Consider the following 22,329-nt stretch of genomic DNA (forward strand, 5'->3'; position numbering starts at 1 on the left):
TAAAGTCACAAACGTGCACGACCTCACAGCGCCCGTGAGTTGGGAATCTGGGAGCGGCCTCCTCCTCCGGAAGGTTCTAGTGCAGGGTTTCCTGAGGTTCTAATCAAGGTGTCTGCGACACGGCAACTCTAGCTGGCTTCCCCCAGAGCAAATGATCAGAGACAGAGGAACGGACTGGGGGGCCTGGGGTAGACAGAGGCTGAGATGGAAGCCGGGGTCCTTTGGAACCTAATCTAAAAGGGACACACCATCGCTGTGTCGTATTCCATTGGTCACACGGGCTGCCTACCGCACCTGGCATTCCCATTTCACAGAGGGGGAAACTGAGGCACGGAGAGGCAAGGTGACTCGCAGCTGGTAAACGGCAGAGCCAGCTTGGAATCCCGCCCCCAGTCACACCTCCTCTCTCTCTGCCCTCCTGTCCAGTCCTCCTCCCTCCAGCTGCTTAGTAAATCGCTCTGGAAAGTTCTCTCCTTCTCTGCCTCAAACCACCTCCCGCTTAGCAGTGATACGCCGCAGCCCTGGCTGCGACATTGGGGCGACAAGGACAGGGCACTTTGGAATCGGCCTGACTATTCCGGGCGTTTAATTTTCATTACGATCAGTATGTGTTGCCCTTCGCATCTAATTACTTTCTGACAGCGCCCTGACGTGGCTCCGAGAGGATGAGGCGGTGTGTTCACCTCCTGATCCCCCTGGTCTTTGGGGAGGACAGTCGGACAGATGGCGAACCACGTTCCAGGGGCTCCGGCCGCAGCACCGCCTGTCTGCACACCTGAGTTGCCTGCCCTCCCCCCCCACCTCCACCCCCTCCAGCAGCTCCCCTTTGTGGGAGGGGGCGTGGCCGGCTCAGTCCCACCTTGGGGGGGTGGGCACACCCTGCTTCCGCAGCTTCTCCTTTAAGAGAGGTTCTGGCTTCCCTCCCCCCCAGCAGCCCTGGACGAGGTGGTTTGACATTGCCTGCTCGCTTATTTCCCCTTTGAAATGGAAATTACAGAAATTGAACATGAGTAACGCCTGCTATTACTTACCCAGAACCACCCCCCTCGCCTTATGAGGGGTCTGTTTGGGAAGGCTCTCTTATCTCCGGGGTATAATCACTTCCTCACTAGAACCAAAACCCAGAAAGTTCTGCAGCTGGGGTATTTAATTATGACAGTCTCGGGTAGTTGGGGGGGGGGGGGGGGAGACAGGGCCCTGCTGGTGGGTCAGAGCTGCAGATCTTCCGGTCGGGAGGCTCCTGTCAGACTGTCACCCACTCAAGTTTGGTGTCGTGTTCTTGCAGTGGTCCCCGTGGGCTCCCGCAAGTGCTGCCTGACGCGGCACGGCCCCTTCCACCTGCCCAGGGCCCCGTCCCGCCCCCTGCTGCACACACCTGTGCAAACACACAGAGATGCAAACAGATACACGCAGCAGGCACGAACGCATACGCACACACGTACACAGACACGAAGATACAAATAGGGGCACAGATACACGAAGATGCAAATAGATACGTATGCAGGTGCACACGCATATACACACACACACAAAGGTACATGAATGCGTGTGCAAACGCGGGCACCTATAGACACATACCCACACACACACAGATACAAAGATACAGATACGCAAACATGCGCAGAAGCACACAGACACAGATTTACAAACAGATACAGATACGCAAATACGTAAACACAGACACAGATACGTACACACAGATTACACAGACACGTATACACAGGCATATAAGCCCAGATCTACACCCAGACGCGTGCACACAAACGTGAAGACACACAGATGCACAAACACACACACACACACGCAAAGACACCCCAACCCCCACCAGCCCCCAGAGCTTCCTTTGAGGTGTGGCATCTGATGGTGGGTTCACAGGCCTTTTATAACCCGTGGGAGCGAGGCTCTTGTGGACAGGGCTCGAAGTCTTGAGCTGAGGCTTTCCCCTCTTTGTTCAACCAATGGCTGGGCCCTTCAGAAAGTGTGGCTCTCTCCCCGGAGGAGCCTGGCCTTATGCAGGGGACCCGCAAACGGGCATTGGCCGACAGGGGCCCCAGGCCCTGCCACCTCCTGGCTCTGACATCCTCCTCCAAAAGAGGTCTCCAGAGAGAGGCCTTCAGAAGTCATCCCCGCCCAGACTCCTGACAGACCCACTCCTCCCTGTCCTCCTATTCTCGAGGGCAGACACCCAGCCTAATAGAACCTAATAGATTCAGGGAGGATTGCTCAAAATTGCGTCCTGGAATCCGGCCCCTTGGGCCTTCCGGAACAGCTTTCCCACACGGCCAAACGGCTGTGAGGCTGTGTCCGCGCAGCCCTGGCCCCCAGCAGCCCCCTTCGTTCTGCGTGGGGGATGGGCAGGGCGGGGGGCTTGTTCCTGGGAATGTTCTACATGCGGGTCAGGCCCTAAGCCAGCCCACAGGACGGTGAGGCCTTGCTCTTAATCAAAGGAGGCTGGGGGGCTGGGCTGGATTTAGCGGCGGGAGACCAGCCAGGGACTCAAAGCAAAGTCCAGAAGGATCTCAAGACTTATGACTCACCCCCCGCCCCCCGCTCTACATAGCAACGGTCTCCATAACTCCTCTCCCCGAACGATATCTGATATTCGAGACGCTGGGAAGGTCCTGGTGGGGCAAGTGAGACGCTAGCGAGCTTTCTGCCGTCTCCGCAAACACAGCCTCTTCCCTGCGCAGCCCCTTGGCCCCTTAATAGCCGGTTTGAAAAGCCTTTTGTCTTCAGGCAGTGGAAACTCCAACTTTATTTTCAGCTTTGACTGGGGAGGGTGAGACCAGACCGGAGGGGACTTTTCTGCTACGTCCTCCAGCAGGAGTGTCTTGGCAAAAGTCATGCCCGAGCACTCGTGGATAGGAGGGTCTCTGGACGGGTCCACGTGTCACTGTGGCAGGAAGTGACCATATCCAGTCCTGGAGTTCAGGCCCCGCTTCTTCTGCCTTTGGCAAGTTAGGCCCTCGCTGGGCCTCAGTCTCCTCATTTCTCACGAGGACAATAAGCACAGCACGCGCCCCTAGGACCCTGAGTGTTAGACGGCAGGAGGCGGTGAACCCTTCGAGCCGGGCCCAGCGCGTGGCAAGCGTAAGTGACCCGTAGAAGTCAGAGAGTATGGTTCCTTGTCCGGTTATCGCTAGTCCCAGCGGACCCCACAGCAGAAATCACGGAGTCCCCTGGCTCCACCGCCTGCTCAGGGAGGCTGTGGGCAGGCCCCCGAACTCCTCTGACCCTCTGTTTCCTCTTCAGTAAATGAGAGAAGAGAGCGAACGGGAAGAATAACTGTGACACATGTACGTCCAGGGGCCCCGTACACGCATGACTATTCTCGACCTAACGTTGTAGCCAACTTCCTTTTTCTTTTCTTTTTTTTTTTTTTTTAACCCCAATCTATTGCAAGAGGAAATTCCCTAGTCGTGCCTTAATCGCCATAGCTCGGCAGTTGCCCGGGGTAACTGAAAAAGCAACGCAAGGCTGAGAAATTTGAGTGGGGGGCCTGGCCTGCTGGAGGCTCTGGGCGTGAGCTGCTCCCCTGCTGAAAAAAAAGAGCCGTGTGAATTCCGGGGAGCTGTGAGAGGACTCGCGCTCGCCTGTGACTTTGGCCCTGATGTAGCGGGAGGGCTGGCAGGGCCCGACCGGGAGACGCTGCCGTTCTCACCGTGTGGCCCTGGGCCACTTAACACTGGGTGACCCCCAGCCCGCCCACGGGCACAGCACCCGCTGGAGAAACACCGACGGAGGTTTAGCGGAGCCCGTGACGCGTCACGGCTTCCCCGGACGGGCGCACACGTGGCACAGAAGGCTGCTCACCCGAGGCAGGGGGTCTGGGTGCCCTGGGGGATGCGGGTGGGCCCCACGCCCGCCAGACCTGGCTGTACGTTTGACCCCCCTCCCCCCCCCCCCAGCACACCGAGCTACAACTACGCACCCAACCCAGACAAGCACTGGATCATGCGCTACACGGGGCCCATGAAGCCCATCCACATGGAGTTCACCAACATGCTGCAGCGAAAGCGCCTACAGACCCTCATGTCCGTGGACGACTCCATGGAGACGGTAGGCCCCCGCCCCCTCCAAGCCCGCGGCCACCGCGCAGGCCCCGGAGCCTCCCCATCCTCGCCCGGCTCCCGGCCTGGCTGGACAGGAGCGGAAACGGGGGCGGGAGGAGCGGGCAGGGCCGCAGGCCCGGGGAGATGGCCTGAGCCGCCCCGACGCACGCCCCTGCCTCCGTGAAACTCCGGTGTGGGATCTGTTCTGTTTGCTACGGCAGCCGCGTGACACGGCAGCTCACGTTCTTGAGCAGCTTAGTTGAGATACAACGCACGTCCCCTACAATTCACTCCAAGTATACAGCTCAGCCGTCCTGATACGTTGGCGGAGCCGTGTGCCCGCCACGGTCAATTCCAGAAGGTTTCCGTTACCCCGGCGAGAAGCCCGCGGCCCTTCGCCGTCATCCCCCGGGACCCCCTCACCCTTGGTGCGTAGGCCACCGCTAACTTACGGTGGATTTGTGTCTTCCGAATGTTTCCCGTGAGTCGAATCCCACGCTGCGTGGTCGTCGGTGGCTGGCTTGTTCCACGTCTTCGAGGTGGATCCGTGCGTGTGACAGCCCGTATGCGCACTGACTTTCTTTTCACGGCTGAGTAATATTCCGCTGCGTAGAGATTTTTTTTTTTTTTTTTTTTTTTTTTTTTTTTGTCCGTGGCTATTTAAATGTAATCGAACTCAGGACGGTTTAAAGTCCAGCTCCCTAGTCGCACCGGCCGCAGGGCAGGGGCTCAGTAGACACGCGTGACTGGTGGCCGCCATGTTGGACAGCACAGGTCCCGACGCTGCGGAAGGTTCCGTGGGACAGGCCTGCCGAGCATCACCGGCACCTGCCCCAGGCCACGGCCCAGCGTCACTCGTTCGTTCGTTCAGCAGCATTGGCCAAATGGCCAGTGCCGTGGGATACAGCAGAGAACAAGGTGACCATAGTCCCTGTCCTGATGGAGCTCACATTCTAATTCGGGGGACAGACGAGCCACAACCATGCAGACAAGATGGCAGAAGCACTGTGAAGAAGGGGTGGGGGGGGCAGCAAGTGACAGGAGGTGGGGAGGCTGCGGTTATGAACGTGTCCTTCCCGGGGACCCCCGCTGAGCAGCGGGTGCAGGGAGGGCCTGAAACGGGAGGGACGGCCCGAGAGCACAGGCACCTCTCCGCCCCCCGAGAGGGCCCGGGCGGCAGGGCGTCCGCACCCCTTCCCTGCGCCCCTCACCGGCCCGCCCGCGTTTCAGATTTACAACATGCTGGTTGAGACGGGCGAGCTGGACAACACGTACATCATGTATACCGCGGACCACGGCTACCACATCGGCCAGTTCGGCCTGGTGAAGGGCAAGTCCATGCCGTACGAGTTTGACATCAGGGTCCCGTTCTACGTGAGGGGCCCCAACGTGGAGGCCGGCTCGCTGTGAGTGCATCACACCCCAGGGCCCCCCTCCTCCAGGGAGACCTCCGGGGCCTCCATCGCCCCCCCCCCCCGGCCCCCCACCAGGTGGGCAAGCAGCAGGTGGCCCAACCGCTTAGCCCCAAGCCACTCCCTCGGGCGGCACTTTATTTGGGCAGGCGAGCCTCTCAGTGCCAAGAGAAACGGGGATTATGTCACCCGGGGTGGGTTCCAGCACATTTTATACCCCTCTGCTGGGGAAGGAGAGACCGGGGGCCGTTAGCACCTGTGAAAACAGATGGTCTGTGGCGGGCAGAGCGCCAGGGAATCGGGGCCGGGCTGCGTGTGCTGCGCCAGCGTGCGGGAAGGCCACCTTGACTTCTGTGGGGCCTGGTGACCCTTGGGGTGGCTCTCAGGGAGGGACCCTGCCGCCCCCGTCGGGGGGTGTTGGCCACAGCACAGAGGGAACCGGTCTCCCTCCCATCCTTCCTCCAGGACCCTGTGGGCCCTCAGCCGGCGCTCCCCTTGGGCTGACCTTGGAGGTGACACATTCTGGCAGGAAACTGCCGCATCTGGGGCAGGGAGCTCTAGAAAGGCAGGTAACGGCAGCAGCAGCTGTTGGAGACCAGCTCAGATGGTTTTTTTGAAATGCGGATAAATTGCCCTTCAGGCGCTTATCTGGCCTGACTTCCATCCCTTGGGAGGAAAGCTTGGTGACGGCTCTAGAAGGGGGGTGTGTGGGTTCAAGGCAAGGCTCCTGGCTCTTTGCCTGCCTGCCTCAACACATTCCTCTCCGCCTTTGGCTCCCAGGGTCCCCACCTGGAAGGAGAGTTAGGATAACAGGTGTGCTGTCCAGTCCTTATTCTGCAGCCCGGGTCTGAGCCGTGTAATTCATGGAAGCATCCCAACAGCCCCGTGGGGTGGATGATACTGTCACCCTGTCTACTGAGGCACAGGGAGGTGAGGTTGCCCGGGGTCACGTGACACATCAGAGAAGGAGCTGGGATTTCAAGCCCCGCAGCCTCTCTGTTCCTGCGTCTCTGAAACCTTGAGCCACCCCTGTAAATAGAAAGAATTTGACCCACTAAAGACTCTACAGGCATTGACATTATGGGTCTGGTCAGCTTCAGAGTCTCCGATCTGGTTGATAGGACCCAAAACCATACCCCATGTGGACGAGAGAAAGTGCTAATGTCAGGCTTGGGGCCAGAGGCTGGGACACCTTTGGCTGTACGCAGAAACCAGATAAGACCAAAAGGCAATAATAAGGTAAAGGAAATACAGGAACTGGGGGTGCCTGGGTGGCTCAGTTGAGCATCCAACGCTTGATTGTGGCTCAGGTCATGACCTCACAGTTCGTGGGTTTGAGCCCTGTGTCGGGCTCTGTGCTGACAGCGCGGAACCTGCTTGGGATTCTCTCTCTCTCTCTCTCTCTCTCTCTCTGCCCCTTCCCCATTCTCTCTCTCTCTCTCTCTCTCTCAAATACATAAATAAATAAACTTAAAAAAAAAAAGAATGCAGGAACTAAAGTAACTGTAAAGTCCAAGGCTCTATTGGCTTCAGGCATGGCTGGATCCAGCAGTCACACAATAATGTCAGGAAGCTTTCATTTTCCATACCTCAGCCAGCTTCCTTTGAATTGACTTCATTCTCAGGCAGGCTTTTCCCTCATGGTGGCAGACTCACCATGACTTTCAGCCATCCAGTGTAGGAAACCAAACAGTGATTTGAACAGAAGCCTTAAGGTGACTCTCACCAGCCTGACATGGGTCACGTGTCCATCCCTGAACCAATCACCGTAGCCAGGGTGATAGAAAACCTCGAGTGACCAGGCCAAAGACATCAGGTAGTGGAATCTGAATGGGGCGGGGCACTGTTACCACGAGGAGGGACGTAGGAAAAGCGATCGTCCCCGTCCCACCCCAGTCCTGGGGAGCAAGACTGCTGGACACGCCTCAGGCCAACTCAGCTGCTCGTTGCCAACATTCGACGTGGCGCCTGCTTGCCCAGCAGTCTTCCCCAGCTCCCCCTGCCTACAGGTTACGTCATCAGGCTTTACTCTGGCCTCCCAGCCCTCCCACCAGGCAGCCACACCCCGCACCTGGCTACCTGTCCGGGGTTCACAAGGTGCTGGGCTCCGGAGGAAGGGGTCAAAGGCAACTGAAACCCTAGGACCCCGACCCTGCCCCTCAGCCCCAGGGGATGGGGTCGGGACCCCCGGCCGCCTTGATGGAAAGTGCTCCCACATGGTCGTCATTCATGCGACAGGGGCCAACCCCTGTGTTGGGCACATCCCTAAAATCACTTACCACCACACCGGGCACACCACCAGGTAGAAACAGGAGACGGGAGAGGTGACAGATGTCTGGCAGAGATACATAACAAAAGTCACTAAGCGAACACTTATTGAGCACCTGCTGTGTATTCTAAGTGCAGAAGTGCTAGGGATACAGAAGGGAGCAAGACGGATAAAGGGTCTGTCTTCCAGTTAGGTTCTAATGGGGGACTAGACAGTCAGCCAGATGAATGACTAAAATATATAGTAAATGGGGGTGATACGGCCTCAGGGAAGGGACAGGAGCACCGGGAGGGGTCCTCAGGAAGGAGCTGGTATTAATCTACGACGCAATAACAAGTCGTTACAAACGCGGCGAGTGAAAAGAACAAACACGTTCCGTCTCGCCGTGTCTGCGGGTCACGAGTCTGGGCCCAGCCTGGTCGTCCACTGAGGCTGAAAGCAAGACAGGGCTGGAAGTTTGACTAGGGAAGGACCGGCTTCCCCACTTGACGAGGTTGTTCAGGTGCAAGCCGCGGACCTGACGTCACACAGCCCGCCTCCCAGAATGTTTGCCAGGCGTCCTCGCTGGGGGTGGGTGACCTTCAGAGACGGCCAGGGGAGACAAGTAGACAGCGGAGGGACAGCCGGCAGGATGAAGCTGTATGTCGGGTAACATAGCCACGCTGGGACGCGTCATCGCCCTTGCCGTTGGTTTGGCCCACCCTTCAGGGGAGGGGATCGCGCAGAGGTGTGAACACCGGAGGGCAAGGGATCACGGGGTCTGGCCCGGGCTGCCTTGGTAATTGCTGAACAAAGAACTCAGGGGTTGGGGGCAAGTGCTACCCTGGCATCTGGAGGAAGAACACTCTAGCAGAGGGAACAGCAAGAGCAAAGGTCCTGAGGCCAGACACCTGCCTGGCCAAGAATAGCAAAGGGCCAGTGTTTGCCTCAGAGAGGTTTCGGAGACAGGTCTGGGGGCAGGACCAGGGTCTAGAGCGGCTCCTCAAGGGCGGGTGTCCTTTGTTCAGGCGGTGGGAGGCAGGGAGGGCACTGCCAGCCGAAGTAGCCAAGTGGAGGCCCGTTAATCCGGGTACCCGGCGGCAAGCGTGGAGTGCGCAGAAGGTGGGGCTCGGCTGAATTGGGGCCGCAGAAGGGGGCCCGGAGGGCTGGGGTGCGAGCGAGTGAGGAGATCACCGCTTCCCCACCCTCGGGGCGTGAGCCACGGGCGACCTCCGTCCCTCCAGCCGTCCTTCCCCCAAGCGAGGCTGGGGCACCACTGCCGGGTGGCCGAGTCCTGTTCTCCCCGCCTCCCTCAGGAACCCCCACATCGTCCTCAACATCGACCTGGCCCCCACCATCCTGGACATTGCAGGTCTGGACATCCCCTCGGATATGGATGGGAAGTCCATTCTCAAGCTGCTGGACACGGAGCGGCCGGTGAATCGGTGAGGAGGGGGACTTGCCCTTTAGATCGTCACAAGAACCCAGTGAGGCAGGCGTTACTAACATCCCGTTCTGCCGGGTTGGAAACCGGACCCCAGAGAGAGCAAGCGACTGGCTAGAGGTCTCTCTGCAAATCTGGGCGTCGAGGTCTCCCGGTCAGAGGCTCTGACGCCTCCTCCCCGAGCTCGAAGGTTTCAGTGCCCGGTGGGACGATGGGAACACGTCCCCAGGTGTCCCGGAGGCAGAACGGGGAACAGTGATGTGAACAAGAACAAAAACCAGTCCGGTGGGAAGGTGAGCGGGGTCTGGTGGGGACGGGAAAGGAGGACGCGGCCACCGGCGTGGTCACGGCGACATCTGGTGGCCGGCACCGTGACTGCCCTCAGGGTTGACGGCCCCAGAGTGCTGACGGCGGCGGAACCCCCCTGCTTGTGCCCGAAGGCAGCTCAGCAGCTCCAGCCGTGCGGGGTGCCGTCCCCTGCTCTCTCAGGGGACTACCTCCACTGAGCCTCCTCCCTTTGTGAGGTGTTCTGAGCTGTACGGGTGTAAAATGGGCACATTTGGGGCAGCAGTTGGGGCACTGGCTTGGGAGCCGGGACCCCTGGGAGTCGGGGGCAGGATGGAACCTTCTTCCGGCAACCCGAGCCTCTCCCTGGGACGTGGCAATAGAGTGAGATTGCATGAAACCCACACTCAAATTCACCGCCCAACTATCAAAGAAGAAATCCCCCCCAAGACCTAACAAGCTTAGCCCCCCCCCCCCGGCCACTTCGGCCCCTGGGGGACCCTCAGACCCATATCTCCGCTCCGGGGGAGATGTAGCTCAGCTCAGTGTGGGGTGTGAGCACCCAGGCCCCTCCTGCGCCCAGCTGGGCCCACGCACCCCAACTATCCCTGCTTCTCGGAGATGGGGGGGACGTGGGAGGCCCCCACGTCGATGGGAAGGTGAAAGTGGGCTTTTTTTCCTCCAGGTTTCACTTGAAGAAGAAGGTGAGGGTCTGGCGGGACTCCTTCCTGGTGGAGAGAGGGTAAGTGCCAGGTCCCGGAGGCCCCCCCACCCCCCGCCCAGGGCATTTGAGGGCCCCCCACCTGCCCGTCCCGGGAAGCTCCTGGCAGCGTCCCTGCCCCCTGTACCCGTGGCATCGAAGATCTCACTGCCGGGGCAGGAGAGAGACCACAGCTCTTACTATCCCTGCTCAGATACGAGTCCACGGCCCCCTAGACACGGAGGAAGCCCATTCGCTGTCCCCGGGCCTCATACGGAATTTGAGTCTGGAGGCCACATGAACCCTTCAGACCTGTGCTCCTGTCCGTGCGATGCTCCGAACGTTTTCTCACGTGTTGCCAACTCTCCTGCAACTTGGGAGGCTTCTTGGCGAATTCCCATTTCTTAAGCCTCGTAACAGTCCCTGCACCCTCCGTGGTGACGTCACACGGGCTGCGTGGGGTCCGCCCCCCGGGCGGGCGCAGGCTCCTTCTGAGCGCGACGGCCAGCCGCGTGTCCCGCTCTCTGCCCCACAGCAAACTGCTTCACAAGAGGGACAACGACAAGGTGGATGCTCAGGAGGAGAACTTCCTGCCCAAATACCAGCGCGTGAAAGACCTGTGTCAGCGGGCGGAGTACCAGACCGCGTGCGAGCAGCTGGGACAGGTGAGGCCATGTGGCTGGTGCCCTGGGGGCTCCTGCCCTCCGTCGTCCCTCCCAGGGGCCGGCCCTCCACACTGCAGCCCAGGCCGGGGCCTCCTCCTCGGGCCCACAGAGCCAGTGAGGCCGGCTTTTCATTTATAGGAGCAATAAGAAATTGCCTTTTTAATAAATAAAGGTTTTTAAAAAGTGAGTTGATTGCAAGGGAAAGATTAAGAAAATTACAACCAAATAGTATTTAGAGATAGCAGGGGCTGTGAGTGATGTTGGAAGAGTCTGAACTTGGCTTTTCTGAGGCCTAGACGGCCGGGGAGCTGGGGAGGGGAGGGGAGGGGAGGGCCGAGGAACTGGGAAGCAGGCAGGGCGGACCGGCTCAAGGGGTGTGGGGCGTGTGTCCCTGCCTCAGTCTGCCGGCTGGTACTTTGAGCACCACCCCCCCCCCGCAGTAACTCAGGCCTGGAGATGTGCGCCCATAAGTACGAGTAAAACCAGGGTCTTTGGATCCCATTGCTCACCATAGGCTGTGGCCTTCCAAGGCTGAGGCCGGGCTGGGTGCATTTCTCACAAGCGGGGGCGGCTCCGTCTTATCGCCAGACTCAGAATGAGGCCCATCCCCGTGGCCGTGTCCCCACCCCGTTTGCTCCTAAGCCCCAGACCCCTCCCCATGCTGCGGAAGCCAGTCTGTGCCTCGGGACAAGAGCTCTGGGTTATGCCGGTCCCTTCATGGCCGAGCGCTGATCCAGGCCCTGGAGCCATGGCCCTGAATGCCCCCAGCGGAAACCCCTGGCCTCCCGGAGCTGCATACTGGGGACATCCCAGAAGGGCTCCAATTTCAGTTCCGAGCCACAAGGAGTGAGCTGCTGAGCCAAGGGCCCTTGTCCCCCCGGAGTGTTGGCACATTCCCCCCCTTTGCACATCTGTCCCCCACCCAGACGGGAGGTCGGGTGGTCCCAGGGCAGCGGCAGGCATGAGCATCTTCAGAACAGATTATCAGGGCACGCTGCTTTACCCCAAAGGAAGAGAGCGCTGGGGGTGGGGGCTGGGCCCTGGACCAGCTGGGGGAGGCATCAGTCTGGAGCCCCAGCTACCACTCCGGGGCCTCCCGGACCCCAGCCTCAGCAGCCACCCCCTCTCGCCAGCCCGGTGCCTCCCCTGGGGGGCTTCCCTGTGACTGGGGCTCGTGCCCAGCCACCAAGTGTCGTCCCTGGTGCCCCTTCTGTGCTCCCCCCACGACAGACGTGTGTCTGTGGGGCACTGAGCAGCCAGCGGCGGTCCCGGGGCCCCAGCGAGGGCGGCGGGGAGCGGAACGTCTCCGGGGCGGTCGCGGCCGCGGAGCCTGAGTCCCTCGCCGTGTCTCGCAGAAGTGGCAGTGCGTGGAGGACGCGTCGGGGAAACTGAAGCTGCACAGGTGCAAGGCCCCCGCGCGGCCGGGGGGCAGGGCCCTCTCCAACCTGGTGCCCAAGTACTACGGGCAGGGTGGCGACACCTGCCTCTGTGCCGGCAGCGACTACAAGCTCAGCCTGGCCGGGCGCAGGAAGAAGTTCTTCAAGAAGAGTAAGTGTGGCGGCCCCGGGGGCGGAGCGGGTCAGGGGGGCTGCGATCGTGCCCGGGGAGCCCCGTCCGTGCGTTCACCCGGCCCCACAGACACAGGTGCCAGTGCCCGGCGGTCCTCCGGGACGAGACTAAAGGGGGAAGGCCATTTGGTAGCGTGCCGAGAGCAGGAGCTGAAGCAGGGGAGAGGGCGGCGGGAGAGGGGCCCCACAGAGCCCTTCCTCTGAGACGAGAAGCCACGGGATGGTTTTGAGCGGAAGAGCCGGGATCAGATTTGTGTTTTCAAGGGTTCCTCCGGCAGCCGTTGGGATGGGGGCTCGGGCCACGTGAGGGGACGGGGGCTGGAGCAGGAGGCCCGTCAGGAGACCCCGAGCGGAGGCCTGGCGAGAGGCCGTGGTGCTGGGACCGGACAGCGGCGGGGAAGGAAGCAGAGGTCGGGCTCTGGACGGGACTTGGAGGGAGAGCGCCTGATACACTCAGTCCCCATTACTTGTGGATCCCATGTCTCAGATTCACTCGTAGCCCCCCAAATCAGTATGCAGGGTGCTTTCTCGGGCGCTCACGGCACGTGTGGGGCGGCAGAACTTTTTGAGTCCCCCCGGCATGCACGCTCCCAGCTGAGGAGGACTCGGGCTTCAGCTCTCGTGCTGCAGGCAAGTCCTTCGCCCGTGCATTTAGCGCCACGGTCCTTGCACTTGGTGCTTTTGCTTGGCGGCTTCACGAGTCGCCGCGGCCCCCAAGCCTGGTGCCGAAGTGCCACGTGGTTCGTAAGTACGGGAAGGCCAAGCAGCACCCCTAGGAGAAGACACGGGGGTTAGAGGAGCTTCCTACAGGCACGAGATTCCGTGCTGTTGGCCTTGAGTTCGGTGGTAAAGAAACCGCACGGTATATTAAACAGGAACACGCGTAAAACAAGGCTCTGGGCCGAGAGTGGACCAAAATGTCGTGACGGGAGGCTGGCGGGAACCTAACCCCGTGTTTCCCCTTGGGAGCAGTGCTGTGGTATCGGCCAATTCAGGGTTCAGGTGACCTCATAGAACAGCCTCCAATAATGAGAGTCGACTGTAGTGTGGACGAGTGGGGAAGAGCCCCCATCCCAACGGAAAGAGCCGTCCCAGACTTCATGGCTCGCTCCCAGCAGGGGCCGAGGAAGGACAACGAGCAGGGAAAGTGGATCCCCTTGGATCCTCCTGCAAAACTCCCGTCACTCTGGGGGCCAGTCACGGCCCCATTCCGAGGTTCAGCTCCCCCTTGAAAGAACGCCCCTGTGCCTTGAACGTGCTCAGAGGCCTGGGTCTCTGGCCAGAAGTGTCCCCTCCAGAGCTGGGCAGTTTCCCACGCCACCCACTCCTCTGGCCCCCCGACCCAAAGACAGCCAAGCTACCTAGGTTGCAGTTCTGAGGTGTTTTGTGTTGGTTTGTTTTCTGGGGCAAAACACACATAAAGTTTTTCATTCTGACCGTTTCTAAGTGCACAACGTGGGTGTGCGACCATCACCCCCATCCACCCCCCGGAGCTCTGCCTCACCTTGCCGGACCGAAACTCTGTCCCCATGAAACTGTAACTGTCCCTCCCCGCTCCCCTGCCCTGGCCACCTCGCTTGGCCTTCCCATCTGTGCGTCCAACTGCACTAGGGACCTCGTGTACGCGGAACATGCCGTGTCCTCCCGAGACTGTCTCTTTTCAGTCGGCACGACGTCCTCAGGGCTCATCCAGGGTATAGCCTGGGTCAGAACTCCCTTCCTTTTTCAAGGCTGAATGGTGCTCCCGTGTTGCCAGTTAGAGGCGGGGGTTCGGTGGTCCCCACAGCCCCCTCCCCCCCGCCGAGCCTCGGCAGAGGACGCCCTCGAAGCGAAGCAGGGGGCTGCCTCCGTGCTCCTGCCTCCAACAGCGCTTCCCCTGATGGCCCCGTCACGTTGCCCCACAGGCTGCTTCGTAGCTGCCGAGTTAATCTTTTGTAGCCGAACAAGAGGACTGGCTTCCAGATTGAATTACGCAGCCGACGTCTCCTCGCTTTGGCCCACGGCCCGGGGCACGATCTTTTTTTTTTTTTTAATTTTTCAGTTTATTTGTTTATGAGAGAGGGAGACAGCATGCGTGGGGGAGGGGCAGAGAGAGAGGGAGACAGTACAAAGCAGGCTCCAGGCTCCAAGCTGTCGGCACAGAGCCCAACCCGGGGGCTCGAACTCACAGACCGGGAGATCGTGACCTGAGCCGAAGTCGGTCGGCTAACCGACTGAGCCACCCAGGCGCCCCCATGATCTTTAAACAATATGAGAAGCTGGGACTCAGTTAAGCTTCCCCTGCACCGCCCCCCCCCCCCCCCGTTAATGCTCAGAGGAAAGAAAATGCACCCAGACAGCCAAGACTCAAGTCAGCCCAGGTTCCCACGCGAGTTCAGCGTCACGTCCAAGTCCTGTCTCAGGTGTACCTCGCGGCAACCCGGGGACCGAGGCGGGTGACCCTCCTTGGGATGGACAGGAAAGCCCGGGTCACGCGCCCTATTTGGGGGCCTGAGCCTCATCCCCTGGCCCCACATTCTTCCTCCTGCTGGTCCCTCCAGCAAAAGCATCTCCTGACCCCTTCTGAGCAGCCGGCCCGGAGCAGGCTTCTCAGCCTCCCGGCAGTTTGGCCCCCAATATGGAGACATTTCTGTGGCTGTCGCAGCTGTGTGATAATGGGGGGATGCCCCTGGCCCCTGGGGGTAGACCCCGGGGATGCTGCCAAGCCCCCTGCAACACACAGGACAGTCTCTCCCAACAGAGGAGTATCTGGCCTCAAAACGTCAGCAGTTGTGAGGCTGAGAAGCCCCAGTTTGGAGCAGCCCGGACCCCAGCGCGCCTTGGTCCACGGACACGCCAGCTGTGGTGGGAGGAAGCCAGGCGGAGCCAGCCGGCCCAGAACGGGGCGGAGGGCGGGCCGCTGGTGATGGGCCCAGGCAGCCAGCGGGCGTTCGCTTAGGCTCCCGGCGAATCTGCAGCCCTATCACGTACCAGCGGCCGGATGAGATGCTGATCGGGCCTCATGGAGGAGACGAGGTCCGGGAAGACCACTTCCGTCGGCGAAAGATTCGTGGAGGAAGTGAAAAGAGTGACGTGACCAGGAGGGAGAGGGTGGGCGGTTGGCGGGCGTGTAAGTAAGAGCTCAGCGGGGAGAAGAGGTACAGGCTCTAGGTCCGGGAAGAGGGAGCACGAAGGCTCTGTGGGTCCCAGCCCCGGAGAGCCCCAGGGAGGCGGATGGGCCCGGCTTGCGACCTTGGACGAGGATGGCACAGCTGCGGGGTCCCCGGGCCACAGAGCGGCCGCTCGATGCCAGCTTCCCGGTGCTGAGAAAGTTACCGGTTCCGTTCGTGTCACCCTGCGACACAGCCCTGTAGGGCAGGGACCGTCGTGGGAACACAGCTGCTCAGGAGTTAGCCACATTGTCCGCGGGCACGCATTTGCTCAGCACCGGCACCCGACGGTCAGATTCCAGAGCCGATGCCCTCGGCCACAGGGTTACCAGGCCCCTCCGTGCCCAGCACACGGGGTTGGGGGGAGGGGCCCCTGGGAGACCAGGAGAGCGAGCGGTGTGGCTTCAAGTCCAGGCAAAGGTTCACACAGGGGCCGGCAGCCTTGTCCGTAAAGAACCAGAGAGCAAATATTTGAGGCTTTGCAGGCTGAACAGTGTCCCCGTCGACCTCTCAGTCCTGCCTCTGGAGCCAGGAAAGAGCCTTGGGCTCGGTAGCTTATTTACAGACCCGGGCAGAGGGCCAGACTCGGCCCTTAGGCCACAGCGTGGGGATCTTTGGGTTTCTGGCTGGGGCTGGAGGTGGGAAGATACAAAGCACTTGATTCCTGCACAAGCAAGACAGAAGGGGCAGAAAGGACCCGGTGTGTGTCTGTCTCACGGCCGTCGTGGGCAGGTGTGACCTCCCACAGGGACACCGGTTCAGATTTTGTGCATCAGGGGCCGAGGTATCGTGGCCTCAGGGAGACTTAACCCAGGGAGGAAAAGGCCACGGAGGGGGCTGCCTGGGGCCAGAAAAGGCCCAAGGTTGTGCTGAGAGGTGCCTCTCCTGGATCTGGGCCCCCAGATCCCCTGGCCCAGGTGATTCGGATAGAAGGAGTCTGAGAACTGAAAGACAGAAACATCTGCCCCGAGAGTGGGGACAGCAGGAGCAGATCCTGGAGCCCAGGACCCCTGGGCCACCTGGAGAGGGAGTCCCATCCTGGGTTCTTGGAGGCCATCGCCGCCTGCCTCCAGCCCAGTTCTTGTGCCTTGGGCGCCACCTGGTGGCCATTTGGGGAACCCAGCAGAGACCCGGGCTGTGCAGAGCTCCAGGCCTTCTCCAAAAAGATGTGCGTGTAGACCAGTGGGGTCACAGTCGTGAGGCGTGACAGAGCCAGACCTGAGGGACGGAGAGGAGACCGCCCGTCTAAAGGGGCGGCCTCAGCTCCTGCCTGGGCCTACCGTGCAGGTCTGTGGGCGCCATGCAGGCAGGCACTTCTTTGTGGTTTTCTCTTCCGAAGCTGGAAATCTGCACTCCTTGCATGACCACCACCCCCGTTTTTCTCAAGTGTTAGCAACGTGATCGACTTTGTCTTTTAGGGGCACCTGGGTGGCTCCATCAGTTGAGTGTCTGACTCTTGGTTTTGGCTCAGGTCATGACCCCAAGGTCCTGGGATCAAGCCCCAATCGGACTCAGTACTGAGCATGGAGTCTGCTTAAGATTCTCTCTCTTCCTCTGCCCGTCTCCCCTACATGTGCGCGCGCTCTCTCTCAAAAAATAATTTTGTCTTTTAATATATAGAAGGTGCGAGAAATCCAGGCTCTGGCTTTAGCCCACACACCCTCAGTTTTCAGTCGTTGACTTAGAACATGGAAAGATGCCGCGGAACTTCATGTCGCTGCCTGGCTGGGGACAGCATCCAGCTCGCTGCTGGCCAAACAGAGAAGCTAAGAAAAGCTGAGAAACCTCCCTACGCTGCTCCCTCTTCTATCCAGGAGACCGCCACCTAGCTTTTTTCTTTTCCGATTCAAACTAATGGGGTTTCTTTAGTGTCTCTGTTTCTTCTTGACGTGTAGTTGATGTAGAACATCGTGTTAGTGTGGGGTATGAAGCATAACGATTCGATATTTGCCTCCGTTGCAAAATGATTGTAAGTAGCTAATAGCCATCGTTGTACAATTACAAAAACTTTTTTTCTTGTGATGAAAACTTTGAAGATCTGCTCTCTTAGCAACTTTCCCATAGGGTACATCCCCAGGACCTACTTGTTTTATAACGGGAAGTTTGTACCTTTTGACCCCCTTAACCCATTTTGCCCACTCCTGACCCCACACCCCCTCACAGCCGCCAGTCTGTTCTGTGTATCTCTGAGCTCGTGCTTTTCTTGTTTGGGGTTTATTTTTAGATTCCACGTAGAAGTGAGATCAGGTGGTATTTGTGTTTCTCTGACTTGTTTCACTTAGCATAATACCTCATGAGGTCCGTCCATGTTGTCGCAAATGGCAAATTTTGATCCTTTTTTTTTTTTTAATTTTTTTTTTCAACGTTTATTTATTTTGGGGACAGAGAGAGACAGAGCATGAACGGGGGAGGGGCAGAGAGAGAGGGAGACACAGAATCCGAAACAGGCTCCAGGCTCTGAGCCATCAGCCCAGAGCCTGATGCGGGGCTCAAACTCACGGACCGCGAGATCGTGACCTGGCTGAAGTCGGACGCTTAACCGACTGCGCCACCCAGGCGCCCCAATTTTGATCCTTTTTTATGGCTGAATAGTATTCCATCATACGCACATGCACACACACACACACACACTCCACGTTTTCTGTACCGTTCGTCCATCAACGGACCCAGGCTGTTTCCGTGTCTCGGCCGTTGTAAACAGTATGCAGCAAAGAGGAGGGCACTGATCTCCTGTGTTAGTGTTTTCGTTTTCTTCTGAGAAAGCTCTCAGAATTGCTGGATCGTATGGCAGTTCTGTTTTTAGTTTTTGAGGACTCCCCATACTGTGCTCCACAGCGACTGCACCGACTTACATTCCCCCGCAACAGTGCGTGAGAGTTCCCTTTTCTCCACATCCTCGCCATACTTGTTATTTCTGGTCTTTTTCATGATAGCCATTCAAACAGGTGTAGAGCGATATCTCCTTGTGGTTTTGATTTGCGTTTCCCTGATGGCGAGAACCTTTTTAGGCACCTGTTGGCCATCGGGATGTCTTCTTTGGAAAAACGTCAGTTGAGGTCCTCTGTCCGTTTTCTAATCAGATTGTTTTTGGTTTTTTGTTATGGAGTTGTATAAGTTTTTATACATTTTGGCTGGTAACCTCCTCCTTATCAGTTTTTTATCCTAAATGGCTGGTGAATTTTGTCAAATGCTTTTCCTGCACCCACTGAGATGATCACACGATTTTCCTCCCTCGTTCTGTTAAGTGCAGTGTATCACATGGCTTGATTGGCAGATGGTGAAACATTCTCGCATCCTGGGAGCAATAGGCCACTTTATCACGGTGTATGAGCCTCTCCGTGTAGTATTGAATTCGGCTTGCTAATATTTTTGCTGAGAGGTTCTGCATCTGTGTCCGTGAGGGAAACTGGCCTGTAATTCTCCTGTCTTGTGGAGTCCTTGCCCGTTTTTGGTGTCAGAGTCATGGTGGCCTGTGAAATGAGTTTGGACGTGTTCCCTCCTCCTCAGTTTCTTAGAAGAGTTTGAGAAAGGCTGGCATTAATTCTTCTTGAAATGTTCGGTGGAAGTCACCAGTGAAGCCGTCTGGCCCTGGACTTCTCTTCATTGGGAAGTTTCTGAGTAACCGATTCAGTCTCCTCATTGAATGATTTCATATCCACATCCTGTCTTTTCATTTCTTTTTCTTTTTTTTTTTAATTGAGGTAAAGTTCACACACCGGAAGATTTACCATTTTTACAAACTTAAAGACTACCGTTGTTTTAAAAGTTTGTAAAATTGGTAAAGTCTACAAAGTTAAAGTCTACGACTCAGAAGCGTTTACAGGGTGGCGTATCACTGCCTCGATCCAGTTCCAACACCTTCCATCACCCGGAAAGGGAACCCCATTACTGCCTTGCCCCCCATCCCACAGGCAGCCATTAACTTGCTCTGGGCGCCTATGTCTTCACCTACTCTGGACATTCCAAACAAATAGGCCCACACGACAGGGGACCCCGCACGTGTGGCCGTGTTCGCGGAGCATGACGCCCACCCACGCGGTAGCTTGCATCACGGCTGTGTTCCTCTGTCGCCAAACATCCCATCACACGGATAGGCCGTGTGTATCCACGCTCAGCTCTTTCTGGGGACTGTCCCAAGCCTCTTCCTCCTTAGCCCCGAGCCTCGTTTCCCCAACTGAACCCACGGGGGTCCTTTCCAAGCCTCCGGATCAATAGTCCGCGGCCCAGGGAGCCCAGCCAGGCTGCCCAGCCCCCCTCACCCAGCCACCCGCTGACGCCCACAGAGTACAAGACCGGCTACGCACGGAACCGCTCCGTCCGCTCAGTGGCCATCGAGGCGGATGGCGGGGTGCACCACAGAGGCCTGGACGACGCACCCCAGTCCCGCAACCTTACCAAGCGGCACTGGCCGGGGGCCCCTGAGGATCCGGACGACAAGGACCCCGGAGACTTCAGCGGCACGGGGGGCCTCCCGGACTACTCAGCCCCCAACCCCATTAAAGTCACACACCGGTGAGAGTCCAGGCGGAGGGCAGGGGGCGGAGGGGGCAGCGGGGGGGGGGGGGGGGGGGAGGGCTTGGCAGGGACGCCCCCGCCTCGGGCCCCTGGCTCGGCCCCCTCAGCGGCACACGTGACCCCTTCTCCCGGGCAGGTGCTACATCCTCGAGAATGACACGGTCCAGTGCGACCTGGGCCTGTACCAGTCCCTGCAGGCCTGGAAAGACCACAAGCTGCACATTGACCACGAGGTGAGGGGGGTCTGGGCAGGGGGCACCTTCTCACCACCACGAGCTCTGCAGGGCCACCAGCCACATCCGGGAGGCAGCGAGGCCGGGCCCCGGGAGCGACGCTTCCCCAGAACCTTCGGGGAGGGGGCAGCGTGCTCACCTCACCCCCCTTCTTGCTTTAAAGATGCTCACTCGACCCTCAGCCCTTCCGCCAGCCCGGGGCGGGGTGGGGGGGGTGGGGAGAGACAGGTCCTCCCGGCTCAGCCAGCTCTCGGGAGCCTGGTCACTTCAGCAGGTGGAAGGGACCAAGGACCCCTCAGCAGCCACAAGTGCAGGCGGTGGCCGGGGACCCCACCAGGCCGTCCCTGCTCACCCAGCCCCCCAGAGTTTCACAGCCCCCTTGCCTGCTCTCTGCCCCAGATCGAAACCCTGCAGAACAAAATTAAGAACCTGAGGGAAGTCCGAGGCCACCTGAAGAAAAAGCGGCCAGAAGAATGTGACTGTCACAAAATCAGGTGAGTAGCAGAGAGACCCCGGGAAGGCCCCTCGTGCTCCTGCAGGACCCCTCCTGGGGACACACAGCCTCCCCTCTGTGACTCCTCGCATTATCTTTAGATCCCTATCTCCTCCCTCAGAGCAAGGGGAAAAACCAGTAATAATTCAGGTGCCCGTCGTCCCCTGGGCCGAGACCACTGCCCTCAGGTGTCCAGCCAGGCGTAGGCGCTGTGGTCGGAGGAGCACACTCGCTGTGTGGGGCCGGCTTCCGGGAGGGGAAGGAGACTCCGCCCACTGCCCTTCCCAAACAGTCCCGTGGCCCGAGGTGCACAGTGCCAGATCGGGGAACCCTAGCCGGGGGGGGGGGGGGGGCGCCAGGGGGGGTCACCGTCCAGCAGAACTGCTATGGTGACGGGCTGGGCTGCATCTGTGCTGTCCGCTAGGGCAGCCACCAACCACATGTGGCTGTTGAGCTCTTGAAACGTGGCCAGTATAACCGAGGAGCTGAACTTGGGGTTTTAATTCAATTGAAATCGCCACAGGTAGCCAGTGGCGCCGGCGCCACACGGCGCATCCGCAGTCTCTGCCACCTTCCGGAAGAGGCTTGCAAAACACGGGTTCCCCTGGGGCTGGCCCTGAGCCAGCAAGAGGTGGGCGCGGGCCTGGGGGGGGGGGGGGGGCCCAACCTGGAGATGATAAGGCTGAAGCCATGGGGAGCCAGGCGCAGCTTCCAGTCCCCGATGACTGACACCCACCCTGACCTTCCAAGCCTGGCCTGAGGCTTTCAGCCAGGGCCCCAGCTGGCATCTGCGGAAAGGAGCCAGCCAGCCAGGGAGCTGCCGCGCTAGGGATGGTTCCCACCCCAGCACTGCCCCCAGAAAGTGGGACGGGGATCCCAGGGCACCGCGGTTTGCGCGCGCGCACGCACGCACACACACACACACACCCACCCACCCACCCACACACGAGTTGCCCTGGTCTGTTACAGTTACCACACCCAGCACAAAGGCTCCAGTCTGCATCCTTTCAGGTAAGGGCGGTTTAAGGCTCAGGGGAGCTAATAAAGCGAACAGAAGAGGTCCTGGCCCTCCCTGGGAGGTCAGCGCAGCCCTGGAAGAGGCGGGACTCCCAGAGTGGCTCTCCGGCGCCCCCTCGCGGCTGGAGGAGGTGCTGCAGCCCCGCCGAGCAGGCCGCAAGGGGGCCTCAGATCAGCAGTGGGTCGGTCTCGGGTCGTTCGCTTGAGGGCCCCTCCCCGGCTGGCTGTGCATCCGGCTCTGGGCAGGAAGAGCAGAGGCTCGGGGTCACGGCCCCCCAGGAGGCTGCAGGTGGGGGTCGAGGGAGGTGTGAGGGGTGTGGCCCTGTGTGCCCCTAGGAAGGGTCTGCAGGAGAAGGACAAGGTGTGGCTGCTGCGGGAGCAGAAGCGCAAGAAGAAACTTCGCAAGCTGCTCAAGCGACTGCAGAACAACGACACGTGCAGCATGCCGGGCCTCACGTGCTTCACGCACGACAACCAGCACTGGCAGACGGCACCGCTCTGGACACGTGAGCCGGCGGGCGGGCGGGGGCAGGATGGGGACCGCTGGC

General features: G+C 59.6%; 1 protein-coding gene across 4 annotated transcripts in view; it reads left to right on the top strand.

Moving 5' to 3' along the window:
- Window positions 1–22,329, top strand: part of SULF2 (sulfatase 2) — a 118,479-nt gene that overhangs the window by 91,828 nt on the left and 4,322 nt on the right. For 3 of the 4 annotated variants that reach the window (XM_053199859.1, XM_053199860.1, XM_053199861.1), the window contains exons 6-16: window positions 3,909–4,059; window positions 5,283–5,458; window positions 9,029–9,157; window positions 10,127–10,183; window positions 10,677–10,806; window positions 12,162–12,354; window positions 19,807–20,035; window positions 20,175–20,271; window positions 20,671–20,765; window positions 21,734–21,775; window positions 22,118–22,287. In XM_053199859.1, coding sequence (XP_053055834.1) covers window positions 3,909–4,059; window positions 5,283–5,458; window positions 9,029–9,157; window positions 10,127–10,183; window positions 10,677–10,806; window positions 12,162–12,354; window positions 19,807–20,035; window positions 20,175–20,271; window positions 20,671–20,765; window positions 21,734–21,775; window positions 22,118–22,287 — 1,469 coding nt within the window. The remainder of the gene's footprint in view (window positions 1–3,908; window positions 4,060–5,282; window positions 5,459–9,028; window positions 9,158–10,126; window positions 10,184–10,676; window positions 10,807–12,161; window positions 12,355–19,806; window positions 20,036–20,174; window positions 20,272–20,670; window positions 20,766–21,733; window positions 21,776–22,117; window positions 22,288–22,329) is intronic. The other variant, XM_053199862.1, reaches the window with a different exon arrangement.

This window comes from Acinonyx jubatus, chromosome A3, assembly GCF_027475565.1.
Source record: "Acinonyx jubatus isolate Ajub_Pintada_27869175 chromosome A3, VMU_Ajub_asm_v1.0, whole genome shotgun sequence".
Classification (NCBI taxonomy): domain Eukaryota; kingdom Metazoa; phylum Chordata; class Mammalia; order Carnivora; family Felidae; genus Acinonyx; species Acinonyx jubatus.